The 22,899-nt window shown below is 39.0% G+C and overlaps 1 protein-coding gene across 1 annotated transcript in view; it reads left to right on the forward strand.

The window, feature by feature from the left end:
- Window positions 1-22,899, forward strand: part of LOC127001188 (serine-rich adhesin for platelets-like) — a 199,854-nt gene that overhangs the window by 128,375 nt on the left and 48,580 nt on the right. The window contains exons 6-8 of the mRNA XM_050865403.1: window positions 79-129; window positions 1,056-1,151; window positions 18,351-18,481. Of these exons, the coding sequence (XP_050721360.1) occupies window positions 79-129; window positions 1,056-1,151; window positions 18,351-18,481 (278 nt within the window). The remainder of the gene's footprint in view (window positions 1-78; window positions 130-1,055; window positions 1,152-18,350; window positions 18,482-22,899) is intronic.

Here is a 22,899-nt window from a genome sequence, read left to right on the forward strand (position 1 = left end):
AGAACTTGGGTTGGGAATGGTGGGACGCAGAGCAGACAGGTTAGAATCTAGTTAACTTTATTTTTTTGTCCCTAACAGGAAACGTCGGGATGTGGAGGAGTCTGATACCCTGATTGATGTCCAAAAACTGTGAGTATAAGCAATGTCTGTTTGTGTCTGTTTATTTGTTTGTTTGTGTCTGTCTGTCTGTCTCTCTGTGTCTGTGTCTGTCTGTATTATTCTCTCTCACTCACTCACACACACACACACACACACACACACACACACACACACACACACACACACACACACACACACACACACACACACACACACACACACACACACACACACACACACACACGCACAGTTCCTTGACCTTTCAAAGACTTAAAAAAAAAAAATCTGATGCCGAGGTCTGTGGGGAAATTTTCTGTTAACTTTCTTTCTTATTTCCTTCCACATGATTTCTTTCCAATCGCCGAACTGCAAAGCTACTCACTCGTGTCTCTCAATCTTTTCCAAAAATTTTCTTACCGTCTTTTTTCTTTCCTTTTTCATAATCTTTTCAGTTCGTCTAAGATTTTTTGTGTTCGTTTTTGTCTGTTTTTTTTGTGCATTTGTTTGTTTGTTCGTGTCTGTGTTTGTCTGTTGATCTGTTTGTTTGTCTGTCTGTCTGTATGTCTGCTCTCTGCAAGTCTGTGTCTGTATCTGTCTGTGTCTGTCTGTGTGTCTTTCTGTCTGTCTCTATTTATCTGCCTGTCTGTCTTTTTGTCTCTCTGTAAATTCTCTCTCTCTCTCTCTCTCTCTCTCTCTCTCTCTCTCTCTCTCTCTCTCTCTCTCTCTCTCTCTCTCTCTCTCTCTCTCTCTCTCTCTCTCTCTCTCTCTCTCTCTCTCTCTCTCTCTCTCTCTCTCTCTCTCTCTCTCTCTCTCTCTCTCTCTCTCTCTATCTCTCTCTGTCTATCTCTATATCTATTTCTATTTATCTATCTATCTATCTATCTACCTATCTATCTATCTCTATATCCTTTTCTTTCTCCAAATTTTCATGCCTTATAATTTTCCCTTCTCCGCAGGACTGAACTGTGCAAGGAAGAAGAGGAGGAGGAGGAGGAAGGAAGACACCCGGAAGTCCAACAGGAAAACGGAGACTCACCTGTGAAGTCGAGGAGGTGAGTAAACATCTTGATATACTCACACACATTCACTCACTCACTCACTCACTTGCTCATATATTACTGACTCGATCATTTATTTGGTTAGTCAGTCGGTTGCTAAGTCATTCATTCATTCACATAGTCAGTCAGTCATATAGTTTTAGATCAGTCAGTAAGTCATTCATTCATTCATTTAGTCAGCAAGGTAGTCAGTCAGTCAGTCAGCCAGTAGGTCATTCATTCATTGTCAGTAAGTTATTCATTCATTCATTTAGTCAGCAAGGTAGTCAGTCAGTCAGTCAGCCAGTAGGTCATTCATTCATTGTCAGTAAGTTATTCATTCATTCATTTAGTCAGGAAGGTAGTCAGTCAGTCAGTCAGTCAGTAGGTCATTCATTCAATCAGTAATTTTGTCAGTCAGTCAGTCAATCTAAGCAGTTACACACTATAACGTAAGCTGGGCAGTTAATCAGTAAGTCAGTCAGCCAGCCAGCCAGTCAATCAGTCAGTCAGTCAGCCAGTCAGCCAGTAGGTCATTCAGTCAGCCAGTCATTTTGTCAGCTAGTCAGTCACGCAATCTAAGAAGTCGAACAGTTTGCACGTCAGCTGGCCAGTCAGTCAATAAGTCATTCAGTCAATCAGTTAGCCAGTCAGTCAGCCAGTCCGTCGTTCAGTCATCCAACCAGCCAACCAGCAAGTAAATCAGCGAGTCAGTCAATCAGCTAGTCAGTCAGCCACTCACTCACTCTCTCACTCCAGCTTCACGAGAGTCCAGTAAGCAGTATATTGTATTAATCTGTATTGATAAACTCTTCCACACGTCTGCAGATGATTTATTATTATTGAATGCGTTTATGGTAATGAATTTATGAATGGGTGAATACATTAGCGCACGAAATAGATGATCAGGTATTGAATATGTGAAGAAATTATAATAGTTGTGTGTTTTGTGACGAAGGGAGAGAAGGAGGAGGAGGGCAAAGAAGTAAAGGGCTGGGAAGGAAGGAAGGAGAGAGGGAAAACTGAATGACGAAAAGAAAATGATAAAAAATAAAGAGAGGGAAAAGATAAATAAATAGGATGGTATGCCGATCAAAAACGAAGCAAAGACAAAAAAAAGAAGAAGAAGAAATAGACAAAGAAGGAACATAGAAAGGAGTATGAAGAAGATGAGAAGTGAGAAGAAAAGAAATAATAGAAGGATGAGATGACACAGTTTAAGTTAGGGGATGGAAGATTGAAGGGAGAGAAAGAGCAAGAAGACGAGGAAGAGGAGGAGGAAGAGGAAGAGGAGAAGGAGGAGGAGAAAAAAGGCATTAAGCTAAGATAAATTAAATAAGAAGAGAAAAGATATGACACGAGGAAGAGATGAAGAAAAAGAAAAGGAGGAGGAAAGAAGAGGAAAAAGAGGTATCAAGGTAACGAAAAGGAAGAAGAGGACGAAAGTGGAAAAGTCAAGAGTAGGGAGAAGAGGAAGAGGAATGAGGACAAGAAGAGGAAAATTAAAAAAAAAAGTAAATAGGAGGAAGAGAGCGAAAGTAGACGACCCAAGGACATGAAGACGAGGAAGAGGAGGAAGAGGAAGAGGAGGAGTATAAAGAAGACATAAAGAGGAAGAGGAAGAGGACCACTCAGGTTACAGCATTACAGTTTCCTTCGTTAAATCACTCCCCCATCGTAACTCGCAGAGGCAACCCAAACTGTGAGCGTAAGTTAGGTTAGTGTGTGTGTGTGTGTGTGTGTGTGTGTGTGTGTGTGTGTGTGTGTGTGTGTGTGTGTCCCTATTGCATAAGTTAAACGCCCCTCTCCTCAGTATTTTCTTTATTTCCTCATTCACTTTATTCGTATTTCTAACTCCCTCTTCGTTCCCCTTCTTCCTTTCTTCCCTTCTTCTTCTTCCCTCCTTCTGTCACCTAAAGCAGTATTTCCGTTCTTCAATGATTCCTTTTTTCTGTTCCCTTCCCTTCTCTCTCTCTCTCTCTCTCTCTCTCTCTCTCTCTCTCTCTCTCTCTCTCTCTCTCTCTCTCTCTCTCTCTCTCTCTCTCTCTCTCTCTCTTTTCCGTCGTCAAAGTGTGTGTGTGTGTGTGTGTGTGTGTGTGTGTGTGTGTGTGTGTGTGTGTGTGTGTGTGTGTGTGTGTGTGTGTGTTTGTTATAAATTAAATACATAGCAAAAAACACAATAATAAATGAAGAAAAACACTTGATTAACTATACGATTAACTGTACAAGCATCTTTAGCTATACTCTTTTCTCCATCCAATTGCCACTTTGAAATAAATCTGGAGTTGAATGAATCACTGCCCTGGTGCTTAGTTCTGGACCCGTGATCTGTGAGCAGTTCTAAGGCCTTACCTTTTCTATACTCCACCCAGCTGTTCATGCTTCCTTCCGGGCTAGTCGATAATGGGTACCTGGGGAAACTTGGGGAAGGTAAACTGTGGTAACTCCGGTTGTCACACTTGCCCTGTGCCTCGGGATAATGAGAAGAAGAAATGGAAGAGGAGATAGAATACTTAAAACAAAAAGAAAAAAAGTAAACGGGTGAAGACAAAAAATAAAGAAGAAAACGGGGAAAAGAAAAAAAAGAACGGAGTAAGGATGGCAAAAGGAGGAAGAGGAGAAAGAAGAGACGTAAAAAAAAATGGATAAAGCAGAAGGAAAAATTATAGTTGAAAGCAATTGCAACAACCTCACAAACAAAAAGCAACTTCACATTTATTCATTTTTCTTAATTTTCATCTTCTTTTCCTCCTCCTCTTCCTCTTTTCCTCTCCCTTAGGGTTCGTTCACACTACAAGCAGAGCAGGGCAGAGCAGAGCGGTTAGTAGCGGCATTAATTTTTGGATAGTTTTGAATGAACAGACGCTCCGCTCCGCTCTGCTATGCTCTGGCCTGCTCTGCTTGTAGTGTGAACGAACCCTTATACTCCTCTTCCTCTATACACATGCCATCATCCGTCATGAGGTAGTGGTTCTGGGTGGTTCACGTGAAGGGATCGTATCACTTCTTCCTCTTTATAGTTTTTACTCATCTTCATACAGGGAAAAGTATTTGGTTGGCTGTGCTTTGGGGTATAACATAGGCCTGCTGGGGGTCACGCACGATTCCTATAGCGGACATATTATTAAACATTTTAACGTCCACGCACACACATTTGACAAGGCTTTCGAAAGAGTTGGGGGCATTTCCAGGGGTAGCCTTATGAATGTAGGGGTAATTTGACGAGTCTCCTGCACCGTGAACCTTAAAAACACTCATTAGAACCCGACTGATCTCCTTTTCGGCCTTTGGAAATAGCTGATGTAAGGGGTGGAAGGGTTTGACATTACCGATCCTATAGTCTTTCCATTTTATCAGGTCACTTTGGGGTTTGGGCGTGGCTGGCGGGATCAGTGGACATCCCACATTATTGCCGCCACCCTGTCCCTCCCTTGATTATATTTAACTACTTCTAAATACGTTTCAAAATACTCGTTGTGCATTTGATTATATTGTAAGGCTATATAGAATCATTTTCTGAGGACAAAAGAGCGTCTGTGTACACTCCTATCCGTTGTGGTATTGTCTTGTGCGACGTTGCCAAGTAGTTTAATCCCTTCGCGTGTGTTCTCAGGGACAGGCATGGTAGTGAAGGATGCAATTTAGTTATGGTAGTTGCGGTCCAAAGAGAAGAAGAAGAAGAAGAAAAAAAAAAAGTCTGGGAACCCTTCAAACGTAAAAATCGCAAATTCAAGTGTGTATCGATAGTGAAGGACGCTGGTTAGTTACGGTAGTTGCGGTTAGAAAAGAAGAAAAATAAACCCCGTCTGGGAACCCTTCAAATTAAAAAAGTCGCATACTGAAGTGTATATCGATAGTGAGGGATGCTGTTTAGTTATAATAGTTTGTCAGAAAAAAAAAGAAAATAAAACTCTGGGAACCCTACAAATGTAAAAATTGCATATTGAAGTGTAGATCGATAGTGAGGGACGCTGGTTAGGTACGGTTGTTGCGGTCAGAAAAGAAGAACGAAAAAAAAAAAACTTCTGGGAACCCCTCAAAGGTAAAAATCGCAAATTTAAGTGTAGATCGATAGTGAGAGACGCTGGTTAGTTACAGTTGTTGCGGTCAGGAAAGAAGAAGAAAAAAAAGACCCTGGGTACCCTTCATATGTAAAAATCGCATATTGAAGTGTAGCTCGATAGTGAAGGACGCTGGTTAGTTACGGTTCTTGCGGTCAGAAAAGAAGAAGAAAAAAAAAAAAAATTGACGTCTGGGAACGGTTCAAATGTAAAAATTGCATATTCAAGTGTAGATCGATAGTGAGGGACGCTGGTTAGTTACGGTTCTTGCGGTCAGAAAAGAAGAAGAAAAAAAATTCTGGAAACCCCTCAAATGTAAAAAATCTCATAGGCGGTGGCCGAAGTGATAGCGTACTGGACCCACATTTGCCGCGTGATGGACGACGCGGGTTCGAATCCTCACGCTACCACTCGGATTTTTCAGTCACCGCCGAGTGGCTTAAAACTACCCACATGCTGTCCTGAAGACCACCCATCAACCCGGACTCTAGAGGAAGCCGTCCAAGCGAATCAAGAACGAGTTCCGGGGGGCAGCATGAGCCAATGCAAGATGGCGCCACTATAAACACTCGCCTGCACCAGAACGGGCTGGGCCGACCATCAGGCCCCACCTGGAAGAAGCCTTGGGCCGACCATCAGGCCCCACCGGGAAGATGCCTACCGGAGCAATAGGCAACAACGTAAAAAAAAAAAAAAAAAAAAAAAGATCGATAGTGAGGGACGCTGGTTAGTTACGGTAGATGCGGTCAGAAAAGAAGAAAAAAAAATAACGTCTGGGAACCCTTCAAATGGAAAAATCGCAAATTCAAGTGTAGATCGATAGTGAGGGACGCTGTTTAGTTATGGTAGATGCGGTCAGAAAAGAAGAAGAAAAAAAAATGGAAACCCCTTCAAATGTAAGAAAAAAAAAATCGCATATTGAAGTGTAGATCGGTAGTAAGGGATGATGCTATAGTTATAATAGTTTGACAGAAAAAAACAAGCACTTCTGAGATCCATTCAACAGTAAAAATCGCAATCAATTTCCGTCAATTTCACAAGCGATGCACTACGGTAATTACTTTCTTTTGACGAATGCCAGTATATTCAGGGAGGGAATATACATTTTAGGGCGATATTCTAATAACTTCAGTGTAAACATTTTGACATTGAGTATTCGTTCATGGAAAAATCAGCGAAGCATTTAGTAATCACATGCAGGAATAAAATAACAACAAAAGATTCAGGTAACATTGTGTTGAAAAATACTGATATATAAACATTTTACTGCATCGACTTACAACATAAACACTCTCATAGATGAGTTTAATTGAATATATCGTCCACATTTAAACTCTCATTTGATCACGACTTTCCTCTTCTTTTTCTATTTTTCCTCTTCCTCTTCCTCTTCTTTTTACTCCTTTTTCTTCTCTTTCTCGTTTCCATATTTTTTACTTCTCTCTCTGTCTGCTTCCTCTACGTCACTTTGATGCCTCTTATTCTTCTCTTCTCGTATTCCTCTTTTTTTCTCCTCTTTCTGTCTTCTTTATACTCCTCTTCCTTCTCTTTCTCGTCTTCATATTTTTGACTTCTTTTTCTGTCTTCCTCCTCTACGTCACTTTGATGCCTCTCATTCTTCTCTTCTCGTATTCCTCTTTTTTTTTTCTCCTCCTCTTTCTGTCTTCTTTATACTCCTCTTCCTTCTCTTTCTTGTCTTCATATTTTTGACTTCTCCTTTTTCTGTCTTCTTCCTCTACGTCAATTTGATGCCTCTTTTTCTTCTTTTCTTTTATTCCTCTTTTTTCCTCCTCCTCTTCCTCTTTCTGTCTTCTTTATATTCCTCTTCCCTCTATTTCTCTTCTCCAAATTTTTTACTTCTACTTTCTCTGTCTTTCTCCTCTTCGTCACATTTATGTCTCTTTTTCTTCTCTTCTCGTATTTCATTTTTATCCTCTTCCTCTTTCTGTCTTCTTTATCTCCCTGACCTCGGTACCCGCTCCTTCTGACCTCACTGACCTCATCTCGGTAGTTGCTAACAGGCAGTGGGAGAGGGAAGATTCGTGCCCCGGGTAGAGGAAATAGTGCTGAGTGTATTTGTCTTCCAGTTGTATTGAAGTATGTTGTCTATACACTAATCTATTGCACTCATGTAGCTTAATAGAATGTGTGGGTGCTGGTCGTAGGCTATAAGATAAAGAGGAAACAGTAAGTAGCCTAAATCGTCCTGTAAATGATATAGCCTAATGATTATAAAGTTAAATGGTTGTATAATAATTATGTAATCTAATGGGTTGGCAATGTATTTTAATAGGCTACTGTAGGCTGATGGTAATGTTGTATAAATATGTGTGGTAATATAGTGTTAATGGGTCTGTATGGAGTCTAATGGTATTGTAATTTATGGTAATGTAGGATGTTTGAAATGTTAAGTATGTAAACTTGATGGCAATGATGATGATATTGGTATTGCTGATAATAATAATAATAATAATAATAATAATAATAATAATAATAATAATAATAATAATAATAATGATAATAATGGTATTGTTCATATTAGACTAGGACATTAAACGGAACAATTTTGAATGCATTACCACTAGCCTACATTACAGTTAGAATACATTACCATGGCATTGGAGTACACACAGAACCATTTAAACCTATTACCATACAGAACCATTTAGAGATTTAGACTATATTAATATTAGGCTATACCATTTACAGAGACATTAATATTAGCCTACATTACCATGAGATTTCCATACCATTAGAACCATTTAGATTTTATATCCATACAGAACAATTTAGACTATATTTTCATTAGGCTATACCATTTACAGAGACATTAATTTTTAGCCTACATTAACATGAGATTTCCATACCATTAGAACCATTTAGATTATATTTCCACACATAACCATTTAGAATATATTACCATTAGGCTATACCATTTACAGAACCATTAACTTAACCCTACTTTACCATGAGATTTCCATACCATTAGAACCATTTGGATTTTATTTCCATACATAACAATTTAGACTATTACTATCAGGCTATACCATTTACAGAACCATTAATTTTAGCTTACATTACCATGAAATTTCCATACCATTAGAGCCATTTAGATTATATTTCGTATTACATAACAATTTACACTACATTACCATTAAGCTATAGGTACCATTTACAGAACGAAAAAAAAAGGGTAATTACAGTTCCTGCTTTGCTTTCTTGATGCATATATTCGGTTTCTTTTCATCTGTCCATCCACAAACTTGAATTTCAAAGGAAGCAGTTCAAGGGCAAAATAAATAAATCAGTAAATGAATAAATAAACGTTAATTATAGTTCCTGCCTGCTTGGTGGTGCCCTTACTCGGTTTCCTTTCATCTGTCCATTCACAAGCTTGAATTTTGATAGACGCTGAACATGCGCATTGAGTGAATATCAACGTGTCCGATAGCGTTGGGTACTTGTGGTAAATATTTAATTTTTTTGCTCAGTAATATATTTGGCATTTCTCTCCTTTATTGCTGTTTCCTCTTTTCGGTGTTTTTTTCATCCATTTGATAGATTCTTAGCTCTTATGAGTATATATAAATGCCTATGTATACAGAGAACCAGCACACTTTCTTGTATAAATACCAAACATACCAATTTGCATCACTAAATATACAAGCACACGAAGTATAACCTTGTATCAAGCAGTCTGATCAGATCAAACGCAATCGAACAGTTGGCTTTAAGAAATATAAATATGCTTAATCTCGTTTCAAGCTCATAAACAAGCTCTGCACGTGCAAATAAAAGGTATTTTAATAATTTATTGCGTATAAATCACATAAGTAACTCGAAATAGCATAGAATATTGTTAAATGGGAGGCTCACGATATCCTTACAAAATTACCTTGCCTAGATCACTTTCAACAATATTTCACGCATTTTTTTTTTTTAATATTACTCATGGGATTTACGTGGAATCAATTAGTAAAAGATAAATGTCTAGAAAATATATGATGAAACGAGCTGGAAGACATGTAAATACGTGAATCTCCGAGTGTTATAGTTCATTCAAGTGGGGAAAAGATGAGGGAAATGACGCGTTCGAAAGAAATCTACGAAACGATTCATGACGATGCAGGACACAAGTAAAAAAAGAAGAAGAAGAGGAAGAAGAAGAAATGATAAGTGAAGTGAAGCGATTGAAAATAAAATAAAAATCAAGAGGAGGCGGACTAGAAACGATTAAACGATTCATAACGATACAGGACACAAGTAAAAGAAGAAGAGGAAGAGGAAGAAGAAGAAAAGATAAGTGATGTGAAGCGATTGAAAATAAAATAAAGATCAAAAGGAGGCGGACTAGAAACGATTCAAAGCGATACAAGTCACAAATAGAGGAATGAAAAGAATGAGAAGAAAAAGAAAAAAAGGGAAGGAGTTACAGTAGTACATTTGCTTGGAAAGGCTCTCGTAGTTGTCGAGATTAGCATGAAGAAGAAGAAATTGTTGTAGTGGGCGTCTATTTCAAAAGGCTTTCGTATTATGTTCTTGATGTTCACAACTTTTTATTCTTCAAGTGGTAGTTTTGCAAGACCTCCGCACCACGAACAGGAAATCAACACTCATGAAAATCTCTTTAATTACCGTGGCCTTTGAAATCAATCGTAATAATGACAGCCCGAAGTGATTAAGATTTCTGTGCAACTTCGTCTTCACTTCGTTTTCTGTCTTAGTTACATTACCAAGACAACAAGCAGTCATGGATGCTTTACTTGTTGATTTCTTCCTTATTTCCAAATGAGAGTGGGAGGGAGCAAAGTGATCACGGAAAAGTATGCGAATTCGAGATCAATATTCTTAATTAAACGTACGGTATGTTTGGTATTTATACAAGAAAGTGTGCGGGTTCTCTGTAAACATAGGCATTCATATATACTCAAAAGAGCTCAAAATCTATCAAATGAAGATTAACCGGGTTGTCGTTGGTGTACTTTTTTTCTTGGCCAGGGCGCAAAAGTCGTGTAAAACTATCACTAGGATCACAAAACAGTCCATCCATATGTTTTAACTTATCGGACTCCCATTACGGCTATTTTCCAAGGCTCAGAGATTAACCGGGTTGTCGTTGGTGTACTTTTTTTCTTGGCCAGGGCGCAAAAGTCGTGTAAAACTGTCACTAGGATCACAAAACAGACCATCCATATATTTAAACTTATCGGGCTCCCACTACGGCTATTTTCCAAGGCTCAGAGATTAACCATGTTGCCGTTGGTGTCCTTTTTTTCTTGGCCAGGGCGCAAAAGTCGTGTAAAACTATCACTAGGATCACAAAACAGTCTATCCATATATTTAAACTTATCGGGCTCCCACTACGGCTGTTTCCCAAGGACACAGAGGAGATTAACCAGTTTGTCGTGTGTGTTTCTTACTGATTATGATGCAGAAAATGTGTTAAACTATTATTAGCATCACAAAACAATTTATATATTTAAACGTATTGGGCTATCATTACGACTATTTTCCTAGGCCACAGAAAAGATTAACCAGATTGTCGTAGGTGTTTCTTACTGATTATGATGCAGAAAATGTGTTAAAATATTACTAGCATCACAGAACAATTCATATATTTTTTTAAATTTAACACTTCATATATTTTTGGAGCAGCAAGTAGCGGACTTATTTTTTTCATTATTGTCTTATTTTTTGTGCCTTTGCTGTAAAAATAGAAATAATAATAAAAAAAACGTATCGGGCTCTCTTTACGTTTATTTTCCAAGTCCACCTAAAAAATTTGACCGGATTTTCGTGGGTGTTTTTTCCCAGTTCATGATACAGAAGTCGTGTAAAACTAAGCCTATCACTAGAATCGCAAAACAGTCCATCAAAATCCCGGCAACTTCTTCAACGAGAGGCTTATTTTTAAACAGGCGAACTGAGGTGCTGATAGAATACTAGAATCGCAAAACAGTCCATCAAAATCTCAGCAACTTCTTCAACTTATTTTTAAACAGGCGAACTGAAGTGGTGATAGAATACGGGCCTGAGCCATCTACCCAGTACACCAAAAAGACAAGATAAAAAATAATAATAAAAAAATCACGGAGACATATTTGTTGATTTCTCCTTCACTTCGTAACCAGAGTGGGAGGGAAGAAAGTGATTATAGAAATGTGTGAAATAGAAATTGTGTGAAATAGAAATTGTGTGAAATAAAAATGTGTGAAATAGAAATTGTGTGAAATAGAAATTGTGTGAAATAGAAATGTGTGAAATAGAAATTGTGTGAAATAGAAATTGTGTGAAATAGAAATTGTGTGAAATAGAAATTGTGTGAAATAGAAATTGTGTGAAATAGAAATTGTGTGAAATAGAAATTGTGTGAAATAGAAATGTGTGGAATAGAAATTGTGTGAAATAGAAATTGTGTGAAATAGAAATGTGTGGAATAGAAATTGTGTGAAATAGAAATTGTGTGAAATAGAAATTGTGTGAAATAGAAATTGTGTGAAATAGAAATGTGTGGAATAGAAATTGTGTGAAATAGAAATTGTGTGAAATAGAAATTGTGTGAAATAGAAATGTGTGAAATAGAAATTGTGTGAAATAGAGATGTGTGAAATAGAAATGTGAAATATAAATGTGTGAAATATAAATGTGTGAAATAGAAATGTGTGGAATAGAAATGTGTGGAATAGAAATGTGTGAAATATAAATGTGTGGAATAGAAATGTGTGAAATAGAAATGTGTGAAATAGAAATGTGTGAAATAGAAATGTGTGAAATAGAAATGTGTGAAATAGAAATGTGTGAAATAGAAATGTGTGAAATAGAAATTGTGTGAAATAGAAATTGTGTGAAATAGAAATTGTGTGAAATAGAAATGTGTGAAATATAAATGTGTGGAATAGAAATGTGTGGAATAGAAATGTGTGAAATATAAATGTGTGAAATAGAGATGTGTGGAATATAAATGTGTGAAATATAAATGTGTGAAATATAAATGTGTGAAATATAAATGTGTGAAATATAAATGTGTGAAATAGAGATGTGTGAAATATAAATGTGTGAAATATAAATGTGTGAAATAGAGATGTGTGGAATATAAATGTGTGGAATATAAATGTGTGAAATAGAAATGTGTGAAATATAAATGTGTGAAATAGAAATGTGTGAAATAGAAATGTGTGAAATAGAAATGTGTGAAATAGAAATTGTGTGAAATAGAAATGTGTGAAATAGAAATGTGTGAAATAGAAATGTGTGAAATAGAAATGTGTGGAATAGAAATGTGTGAAATAGAAATGTGTGAAATAGAAATGTGTGGAATAGAAATGTGTGAAATAGAAATGTGTGAAATAGAAATGTGTGAAATAGAAATGTGTGAAATAGAAATGTGTGAAATAGAAATGTGAAATATAAATGTGTGAAATAGAAATGTGTGAAATGGAAATGTGTGAAATAGAAATGTGTGAAATAGAAATGTGTGGAATAGAAATGTGTGAAATAGAAATGTGTGGAATAGAAATGTGTGAAATAGAAATGTGTGAAATGGAAATGTGTGAAATAGAAATGTGTGAAATGGAAATGTGTGAAATAGAAATGTGTGAAATAGAAATGTGTGAAATAGAAATGTGTGAAATGGAAATGTGTGAAATAGAAATGTGTGAAATAGAAATGTGTGAAATGGAAATGTGTGAAATAGAAATGTGTGAAATAGAAATGTGTGAAATAGAAATGTGTGAAATAGAAATGTGTGAAATAGAAATGTGTGGAATAGAAATGTGAAATAGAAATGTGAAATAAATGTGTGAAATGGAAATGTGTGAAATAGAAATGTGTGAAATAGAAATGTGTGGAATAGAAATGTGTGAAATATAAATGTGTGAAATAGAAATGTGTGAAATGGAAATGTGTGAAATAGAAATGTGTGAAATATAAATGTGTGAAATAGAAATGTGTGAAATAGAAATGTGTGAAATAGAAATGTGTGAAATGGAAATGTGTGAAATAGAAATGTGTGGAATAGAAATGTGTGAAATAGAAATGTGTGAAATGGAAATGTGAAATAAATGTGTGAAATAGAAATGTGTGAAATAGAAATGTGTGAAATAGAAATGTGTGAAATAGAAATGTGTGAAATAGAAATGTGTGAAATAGAAATGTGTGAAATAGAAATGTGTGAAATATAAATGTGTGAAATAGAAATGTGTGAAATATAAATGTGTGAAATATAAATGTGTGAAATATAAATGTGTGGAATATAAATGTGTGAAATATAAATGTGTGAAATATAAATGTGTGGAATAGAAATGTGTGGAATATAAATGTGTGAAATGGAAATGTGTGGAATAGAAATGTGTGGAATAGAAATGTGTGAAATATAAATGTGTGGAATAGAAATGTGTGGAATAGAAATGTGTGAAATATAAATGTGTGGAATAGAAATGTGTGAAATGGAAATGTGTGAAATAGAAATGTGTGAAATAGAAATGTGTGAAATAGAAATGTGTGAAATAGAAATGTGTGAAATAGAAATGTGTGAAATAGAAATGTGTGAAATAGAAATGTGTGAAATAGAAATGTGTGAAATAGAAATGTGTCGAATACAAATGTGTGAAATGGAAATGTGTGGAATAGAAATGTGTGAAATATAAATGTGTGAAATAGAAATGTGTGAAATAGAAATGTGTCGAATACAAATGTGTGAAATGGAAATGTGTGAAATATAAATGTGTGAGAACGCGAGCAAAACAAACAAGAAAATATGAAGACTGTATTTCTTGATTTCTCTTTCTTTATAGAGGTAAATATTTTGTTTAAGGAAGAAAACAAAATGAGTGTAAAAGGCTGACAGGACCGTTAAGGAATGTCATAGTATATTTTTTTTCCCTTTTCCTTTTACGATGGTGTCCGACACAGAGAGAGAGAGAGAGAGAGAGAGAGATGGGAAGAAGGAACGAAAAATAGGAAGAAAAAGAAAGGAAAAAAGAAAGAGAGAGAGAGAGAGAGAGAGAGAGAGAGAGCGCAAAAAAAAATATAACCAATCACCATTCCCTTCCCTTCACCCTTGATGGAGCCGTCACCCTAAAAAAAAGGTTAAAAAATCTCCAAAAAATGTTACTTCTACTTTTTTCTTTACCTGAAACACACACAAAAAATATATGACAAATCTCTCCCTTCTGTGCTTCATTTTTTTATATATATTTTTTTCCTTGTCTTTTACTTCTGGTCTTTACATTTTTGACTTCCTATATTTTTATCAACGCCTTCCTCTCATTCTTTTTGCTACTTTCCTATTTCTATTTTTTTTATTTTAGCTTTTCATTCTCTTTTTCTATTCCAGTATCAGTTATTTTTGCTTCCTTATTTCCTCTCTGTTATTTCTTTTGTCTTCTTTTTTTTTTAGTTTTTCTCCTTTTTTATTTATTCCTTTATCAGTTTTTTTTGCTTCCTTATTTCCTCTGTTATTTTTTCATTTTCTAGTCTTCTCTTGTCTTCTGTTTTTTTTTTTTATCTTCTCTCTTTTTTTATTCCAGTATCAGTTATTTTTGCTTCCTTATTTCTTCTGTTATTTTTTCATTTTCTAGTCTTCTCTTGTCTTCAATTTTTTTTAAGCTTTTCTCTTTTTCTATTCCTTTATCAGTTATTTTTGCTTCCTTATTACATCTTTGTTATTTTTCGTATTCTAGTCTTTTCTTGTCTTCTTTCTCTCATTTTTAAGCTTTTCCTGCCGTTTCATACCTTTTCTCCCTTATACAAACCAACTTGAATTTACGTGTTATCCTTTTCTTTCCTTATTTATACTCCTTTCATTCCTATCCAAAGTTAACCTTATCTATTTTTTTTCCCTTTTCCTTTATTTTCCACCTCCAAGACACGACCTTATAATATTTTCCTTCCATCCTCTTCCTCGTCTATTGTTTTTTTCCCTTTTCCTTTAATTTACACCTCCAAGACACGACAGTATAACATTTTCCTTCCCTCCCCTTCCTCGTCTATTGTTTTTTTTCCATTTTCCTTTATTTTCCACCTCCAAGACAGGACAGTATACCTTTTCCTTCCATCCTCTTCCTCGTCTATTGTTTTTTTTCCATTTTCCTTTATTTTCCACCTCCAAGACAGGACAGTATACCATTTTCCTTCCATCCCCTTCCTCGTCTACTGTTTTTTTCCCTTTTCCTTTAAGTTACACCTCCATGACATGACAGTATAACATTATCCTTCCCTCCCCTTCCTCGTCTATTGTTTTTTTTTCCATTTTCCTTTATTTTCCACCTCCAAGACAGGACAGTATACCTTTTCCTTCCATCCTCTTCCTCATCTATTGTATTTCTTTCCTTTTCCTTTATTATCCACCTCCAAGACACGACAGTATACCCATTTCCCTCCATCCTCTTCCTTCCCTTTCTTTCCTTACTTCCATTCCCTTTATCCGTGTTCAAACTTTCCCTCGTCTATTTTTTTTCCTCTTCCTTTTCCAGCCTCCATGCATGACAATACAACCTCTTCCTTCCATGCTTCCTTTCCTCTTCCTTTATCTCTTCCTCCTTCTCCTCCTCCTCCTCCTCCTCCTCCGTCGACTAAGTCTTTATTCACTTAATTCATTTTTTTTCAGGCAATCTTCCTTCAAATTTCCTCGATTTAGAGCACAACGCAACGTCCTTTTTCCTCTTCCTCCTCCTCCTCCTCCTCCACCTTCTCTTCATCTGTTGTCCACTTTTTTCGCTACCTCCATTTTTTTTTCATCATCCTTCCTCCACATTTTCCTCCATTCATGGCACAACCCAACGCCCCATCCTTCAAGTGCTTCCTTTTCTATTCCCTTATCTCCTCCTCCTCCTCCTCCTCCTCCTCCTCCTCCTCCCCAGACAACGCTCCTCCATCTGGCCTTAAAAATGGGGTAATGCACGATGTGACTTTTTTCACTTCCACTTCATCGCTGTTGGTCCCTAAGGAGACATTATGCTCTCCTCTCCTGCCTCCTCCTCCTCCTCCTCCTCCTCCACGCTAAAAGTTTCCCTCGGAGTCAGGAGAGTACGGGAAGAATCTCTACATGTTTATCTTCCTGTCCTGTTTTTTTTCTCTCTCTCTCTCTCTCTCTCTCTCTCTCTCTCTCTCTCTCTCTCTCTCTCTCTCTCTCTCTCTCTCTCTCTCTCTCTCTCTCTCTCTCTCTCTCTCTCTCTCTCTCTCTCTCTCTCTCTCTCTCTCTCTCTCTCTCTCTCTCTCTCTCTCTCTCTCTCTCTCTCTCTCTCTCTCTCTCTCTCTCTCTCTCTCTCTCTCTCTCTCTCTCTTTTAAACATGAAAATACTAATATATTTCGATTTTATGTGAGGGATGTGTGTTGGAAGCTAAAGATATCGTCTTTCCTGAGGCATCTCTTTACAAGATTCCTACAGCAGTGTCTCTCTCACTTTCAGCAGAGCACTGTTTGTATCAGGCCATAAGTACTGTCACTTACAGACTGGCAATTGCGCAACACTGTCACCACGTTTCATTGACACTGAACTGATTAAGGAGGGTGTGTTCGCAGCCAGGCATGGGCGGCAGATTTGTCCCTGTGTGCGGACAAATTTTCAACGTCCACCTGGGCCGTGAAGATGTTTTTGAGCTCTCCGTGGCACACGTGAAGAGCCTTTGACACCTCGCGGTGTGTTTCCTAGGAATTTACAAGGAGGTCAGACACTACCGCTCCCGTAGTGCTCCCACGTCTTCTCCTTGGGACCCGAAGAGTCGCGAGGTGTGGTGTGTGTTGCACCTGGGCCGTGTGCAGCACTGTGAGAGCACCGACTCGCATTCGGTGCTCCTGGCCGTCCAGCTGGTTGGGATGAATGTTAAGCCGCTGGTGCTGCTGGTGCTGTTGTCGCCTCTGCTTCCATCGTTGGGGTTGTCGCCATTGCCGAAGCTTTCCACCGACATCTATTATAAGGCGCTCAGCTCGCCACTGAACCTTATCCAACAGGGAAAGGTGGCACAGGGCACTGCTCATCTAGGTCAGATGGTTGTACTCCATGACAGACCTCACTTGCGCCTTGTATTGCTTCATGAGGCCGTCAGCGTCGAGTAGGTGGCTTATTCGGCGCAGGAGTGTCACCCGTAGGGATGCGCTGTGCGCCACACTCCAGATGGCGGGCGAAGCTGAGTTGGGAGTCGACCTCCACCCCTATAATGTTGATGGAGTCCTTAATGGCAAGGGTGTCTTCTCCAAGCTTCAGCTTGTCTTCAAGCAGCCTCCTGTCATCCCGCGACCATGATATGGAGATGGCCTAGGTCTTTCCAGCAACAAACTTGACCTGCCACCGTCTACCCCAGGCATTGATTTCAGCAAGTTGTCGACCGATGACCTCTACGGCGTTCGGCGCCTCCTCCCTTGCATTGCTGTAGGAGAGTGTGCAATCGTTGGCATAAGCCGATGCCACGGGGAGGCTCTGGAGGAGGTCGTTGAAGTAGATGGTCCACAGGATGGGGCTCAAGATTGAGCCCTGTGGAACTGACGTGTGGACTAACCGGGTACGTGGCTCATGTGCACCCACTCACCACAACCCTAAAAGACTCCGTCCCTGCAGGTATCTCAAGAACATCTCCAGGAGCCGCCCCGAGATGCCGAGCTGCTCGACTTTGGTAAGGAGTCCTCTGTGCCACACTCGGCCGAGCCCCCCAACTATATCCAGGTCGATCACGAATGAGGGCCGGCCAGAGTCTAGGGCGTCGTGCCATGTCTTGGATAGATAGGCTTAGGGATAGAAGGTGGTGCTCCTCTAGGTGGGTCGCCAGCTGTTTAGCAATTACTCTTTCAAGTATTTTATTGACAACTGACAGGAGTGCTATGGGACAGTAGTTCGAGGGGTCCGCCTTGTCCTTTTTTCGTGTAGACGGGGGTGACCCTGACCTTCCATGCAGTGGGCTAGGCGCTGGTGATGCTACACTGCCGGAAGATGAGGGAGAGAGGCTTTAACAACTGCTCTGCACAGTCTTTCAGCAGGCAGGGACGTACACCGTCTGGACCTGGCGCCTTCCTGGTGTAGACGCCATGCATGTGTCATTTTATGGCGCCCTAGGTGACGACTAGGTTGTCCAGGGTCATGGGACACAGCGGGTGAGGCGGGGGGGAGAGACATCGAAAATCAGTCCTTTACCTAACCCTTTCCCTTCTCTTGACGCGCAGGAAGAGGAGCGTGAACAGTATCATGGACGTGGTGGTGGCCAAGCCCTTCAGGGTGGTGACGAAGACTGTGCAGGACCTCGGCGTGATGTTCGCTGCTGACTACAACACCTCCACCTGCTCCTGCGCCCCGGGTGAGTGTTAAAGAGAGTTGTCCAGTTGTTTATCTCTTATTAGTTCTACACTTGATATGACCTGTTCAAGTCCATTTCTTGTTCCTACTCGTCGCTAGAATACCTTCAACTTCTGTCTGTTCCCTTATCAGTGATGCTTGCTTCCTAGGATCACATGTAATACCCAACTTTCCATTCGTCTTGGCTTATATATATATATATATATATATATATATATATATATATATATATATATATATATATATATATATATATATATATATATATATATCCTTTTGCATCATATGTGAGGCACCATGCTTCGATGGGGTTATGTGGGGGTGTAATGGGTGTTGTGACCGGATTGTAGAGAGGTAGGAAATGCGTATGTTTGACAGAATGGTCGAGAAAATCAATTCCGGAAGGAGAGGCGTCTTGATACTCCCCTCTTGAAAGACTTTAGGTCGTAGGGAGGGGGAAGTGCAGACAGAGGAAGGCTGTTCCAAAGTTTACCAGCGGAAGGGATGAAACAATGAATATGCTGGATAACTCTTTCATAAGGGATTTGAATAGAATAGGGATGAGTTAAAGTAGAAAGTCTTGTGCAGCTGGGTCGCGGGAGGATCGGAGGTATGCTATTAGCAAGTTCAAAAGAGCAGTCAGCATGAAAATGCCGAGAGAAGATAGAAAGATATGCAACATTGTTCCGGAATTTCAGAGGTGAAAGATTATCAGTAATAGGAGAGATGAGACAAAGAGCATTTTTGACTTCACCAAGTCCTAAAAGGGCTGTGTGTGTGGAGCCCCCCTACACATGAGCTCCATACTCCAAACGAGGGCGGACAAGGCCCCTGCATATGGACAGCATCTGAGAGGGGGAAAAATTGGTGGAGTCGATACAGAACGCCTGACCTAACGGTTGTAAGGAGAAGGAAAGGGTGAGGGGTGGGGATGGGAATGAGGCCCTCGCAACAAATAACAATTTACACATTCACTCGCCCAGCACCCCGGGGGTATAGAAACAAGGTGCCCGATAAGGCATTCGTACACCTGACCGATCAACGAACCTACACCATTCACCTGTACACAACGTCGTATTATTATTTTGAACAGTTATGTGGCTTGCTTGTCATTTTCATTTAATTTTTGGAACGTGGTTGGTTAGAAATGTTGGTAGTCGTAAAGTGGTATATGAAATCAATAAAGCCAACTAACCAGGCTTTGGAAAACCACCCAAGAAAGACAAATGAGCCATATTATTGCTCATGGAGACTAATACGACCTTTGAAAAGTCAGGTGCCTTTCTTGCAGGGAATAGTTACAGTCTACAAATTTCACCTCATCGATTTCTTAAGGGATTTGTAAAGTATTGATAATTTTGAAATTGCCTGAAACACAAAGTACAGCCCTCGTATATGATGATGCCGTATGTGTTCAAACCACACTCGTTTTGTCGCTGAATTAGAGTGGAATGTGTTTCCCCGCAGAGGAAGTTCATTATTACAGGTAAAAGCATCGCTGAGTCCCGCATTGCCGCGGGTATTATTGTTGTTTCAGCATTAATCAAGAGTGGAAATATAACTAGTGTGTTAAAACAATAATAATTTCTACGGTACTACTACGGTGTTATTATTATTTTCATTATCATTATCCTTTATATTCTTCTCTTTCTTCTTCTCCTTTTTTATTTTTCTTTCTCTTTTCCTCCTCATTATTATTTTCTTCTTCTTCTTCTTCTTCTTTTTCTTTATATTATTATTATTATTATTATTATTATTATTATTATTATTATTATTATTATTATTATTATTATTATTATTATTATTATTATTATTATTATTATTATTATTATTAGTAGTAGTAGTAGTAGTAGTAGTAGTAGTAGTAGTAGTAGTAGTGGTAGTGGTAGTAGTTTTAGTAGTAGTAGTAGTAGTAGTAGTAGTAGTAGTAGTAGCAATAGTAGTAATATTAGTATTAGTATATGTAGGTATTATTATTATATAGTACGAATTAGTATTGTGTTATATTTTTTCATTATTATCATCATTATACTTTTTTTTGTATCCTTTCCTGTAACTTTAGCAAAGCACACACGTACACCCTAGCGACCCAAACTAAGAAAAACTAAAACAAAAAACATAAACCAGACCCTGAAATAAGTAGCAATTTCGTGGCCCCGGCGAGGATGGAAGTTCACACATTTGTTTCCTTTCTCACACCGACTGACTACACGAGGCCGCTCACGCGTGTCCGGGAACCCCTGAGCCATATGATAAGTTTCCTGCCTCGATTTCACGCCCCAACTCAATGCCACGAGACTGATTTTCTTTTTTATGATTATTCAGTGTCACTGGAGTTTGCTGGTTCGTGTCTGTGTTTTGTGTGAGGTTAGAGTTCATTCCTGATTGTTTCTTTCATTCTTTCTATCTTTCTTTCTTTCTTTCTTTCTTTCTCTATCAGTCTGTTTGTGTCTCTCTCTCTCTCTCTCTCTCTCTCTCTCTCTCTCTCTCTCTCTCTCTCTCTCTCTCTCTCTCTCTCTCTCTCTCTCTCTCTCTCTCTCTCTCTCTCTCTCTCACAGGGGGCTTCGTGGTGCAGTGGTTAGCACACTCGGCTCACAACCGAGAGAGCTCGGGTTTGATTCCCTGGCGGAGTGGAAATATTTGGTCGGCTTTTCCGATACCCTACGCACCTGTCCACCCAGCAGTGAATGGGTACCAGGTATTAATCGGGGGTTGTGTCCCGTCTCCTGGGATCTGTTCCCTTCTCCTATAATTCCTTCCCTTTCTGTCTCTCTCCGGCATATGACCACAGATGTTGCGCCGACTAAACGAAACTTTCCAACTTTCTTTCTCTCTCACACACACACACACACACACACACTCAGGGTTACGGTTTCTTGTTACCATCGCAAAAAAAAATAGGAAAAAAAGCGGCATCTTCAGTGGGCATCTTTTTCTTCTTCTGTGCCTCAAAGGACCGAGCGGCTGACCTCTCTTTTGCTCTTTTTTCTTTTGTTGCCTCACGCGCTGGCCCAGAGAGGTTGTTCGGTCCGGTCGTGGCCAGGCGGGGTCCTTTTATCTATGAGCCGCCTCCTCCTTTCCTTTATCGCCTCCTCCTCGCCGCTCGCCCATGTTTGTGTACAGCACTCGCTATAATTGGAGCACGAGGACGACAAAGACACAAGAGGGATGCACTGTGTTTTCCGGGAGAGTGGAGCGAGATAGAGCATGTGTTTGAGAATGTGTAGTGTAGTGTATCTGTGTGTGTCCTTGGGCGCATGAACGGAAGAAAAGGTGGTAGTGTGTCCCTGTGTCTGAGTGCTTTTGAAATACCACAACAAATGACAGGATGAAGGAGGTTGCATAATAGTTGAAGAATGGGAGTTATCAAAGAATCAGGGTTAGTGGTATATGTGTGTGTTCTCCTACGTCCTTTTAACTTACCGCTGCAAAGGAATGTAGCACGGCTTGGTAGGAGGCAGGACGGCTGGGGGAGGCGATGGCTGAGTTGTTAGCGTGCCGGCGCGTCGCCGCGTCGGGTTCGAGTCCTGCCCGCCGCTACAGTTAATATTTTTCAGTCCCCGCCGTGTCATAAGACTATCCACATCATGGACCCATGACCCACAAGCTGTCCTGAAGGACACCTATCAACCCGGACTCTTGATTCTCCCTCTAAAGAGAGGCTCAAAAATGAGCTCAGGGGGCAGCATGAGCCCAGCAAGATGGCGCCGCTATAAACACTTGACTGCGCCACAACGGACTGGGACCGACCATCAGGCCCCACCAGGAAGATGAGCGAGAACTTAAATATATATATATATATATATATATATATATATATATATATATATATATATATATATATATATATATATATATATATATATATATATATATATATATATATATATATATATATATATATATATATATATATATATATATATATATATATATATATATATATATATATATATATATATATATATATATATATATATATATACACTAATTCTTCATGGTATGCTTATAATAACAGAGTAAATGGTGGCACTGTGAATATAATAAAGGTGAGAGAGTCATAAGCCAAGCACGAGGAGGGAGAAAGCAGCACAACAAAAGAAAAAAACAAAAACAGAACAGGAAGAGGAAGTCGTGTGCAAAAGGCGTGGGAAGAGGAGGAAGAAAGCCAAGGACGTGGATGGACGAAAACAAAACTATAACTGGACAGAGCCGATGCTTGAGGAAGGCGTGGGAGAAGGCGTGGGAAGAGGGTGAGAGGGAGGGGGAGGGGGAAAGAGGACAATAATGGGGGAAAATTGAAGACTGACCAGGCGAGGAGGAGCGGCTAGCGTGTAAGGAAGTCATGAGAGGAGATAAGAAAACGAGACTAAGAAAATAAAGTGACTGATAAGCTGATTCTGCGTGTGTAAGAATAGG

Source organism: Eriocheir sinensis, chromosome 20 (assembly GCF_024679095.1).
Source record: "Eriocheir sinensis breed Jianghai 21 chromosome 20, ASM2467909v1, whole genome shotgun sequence".
In the NCBI taxonomy this organism is placed as follows: Eukaryota; Metazoa; Arthropoda; class Malacostraca; order Decapoda; family Varunidae; genus Eriocheir; species Eriocheir sinensis.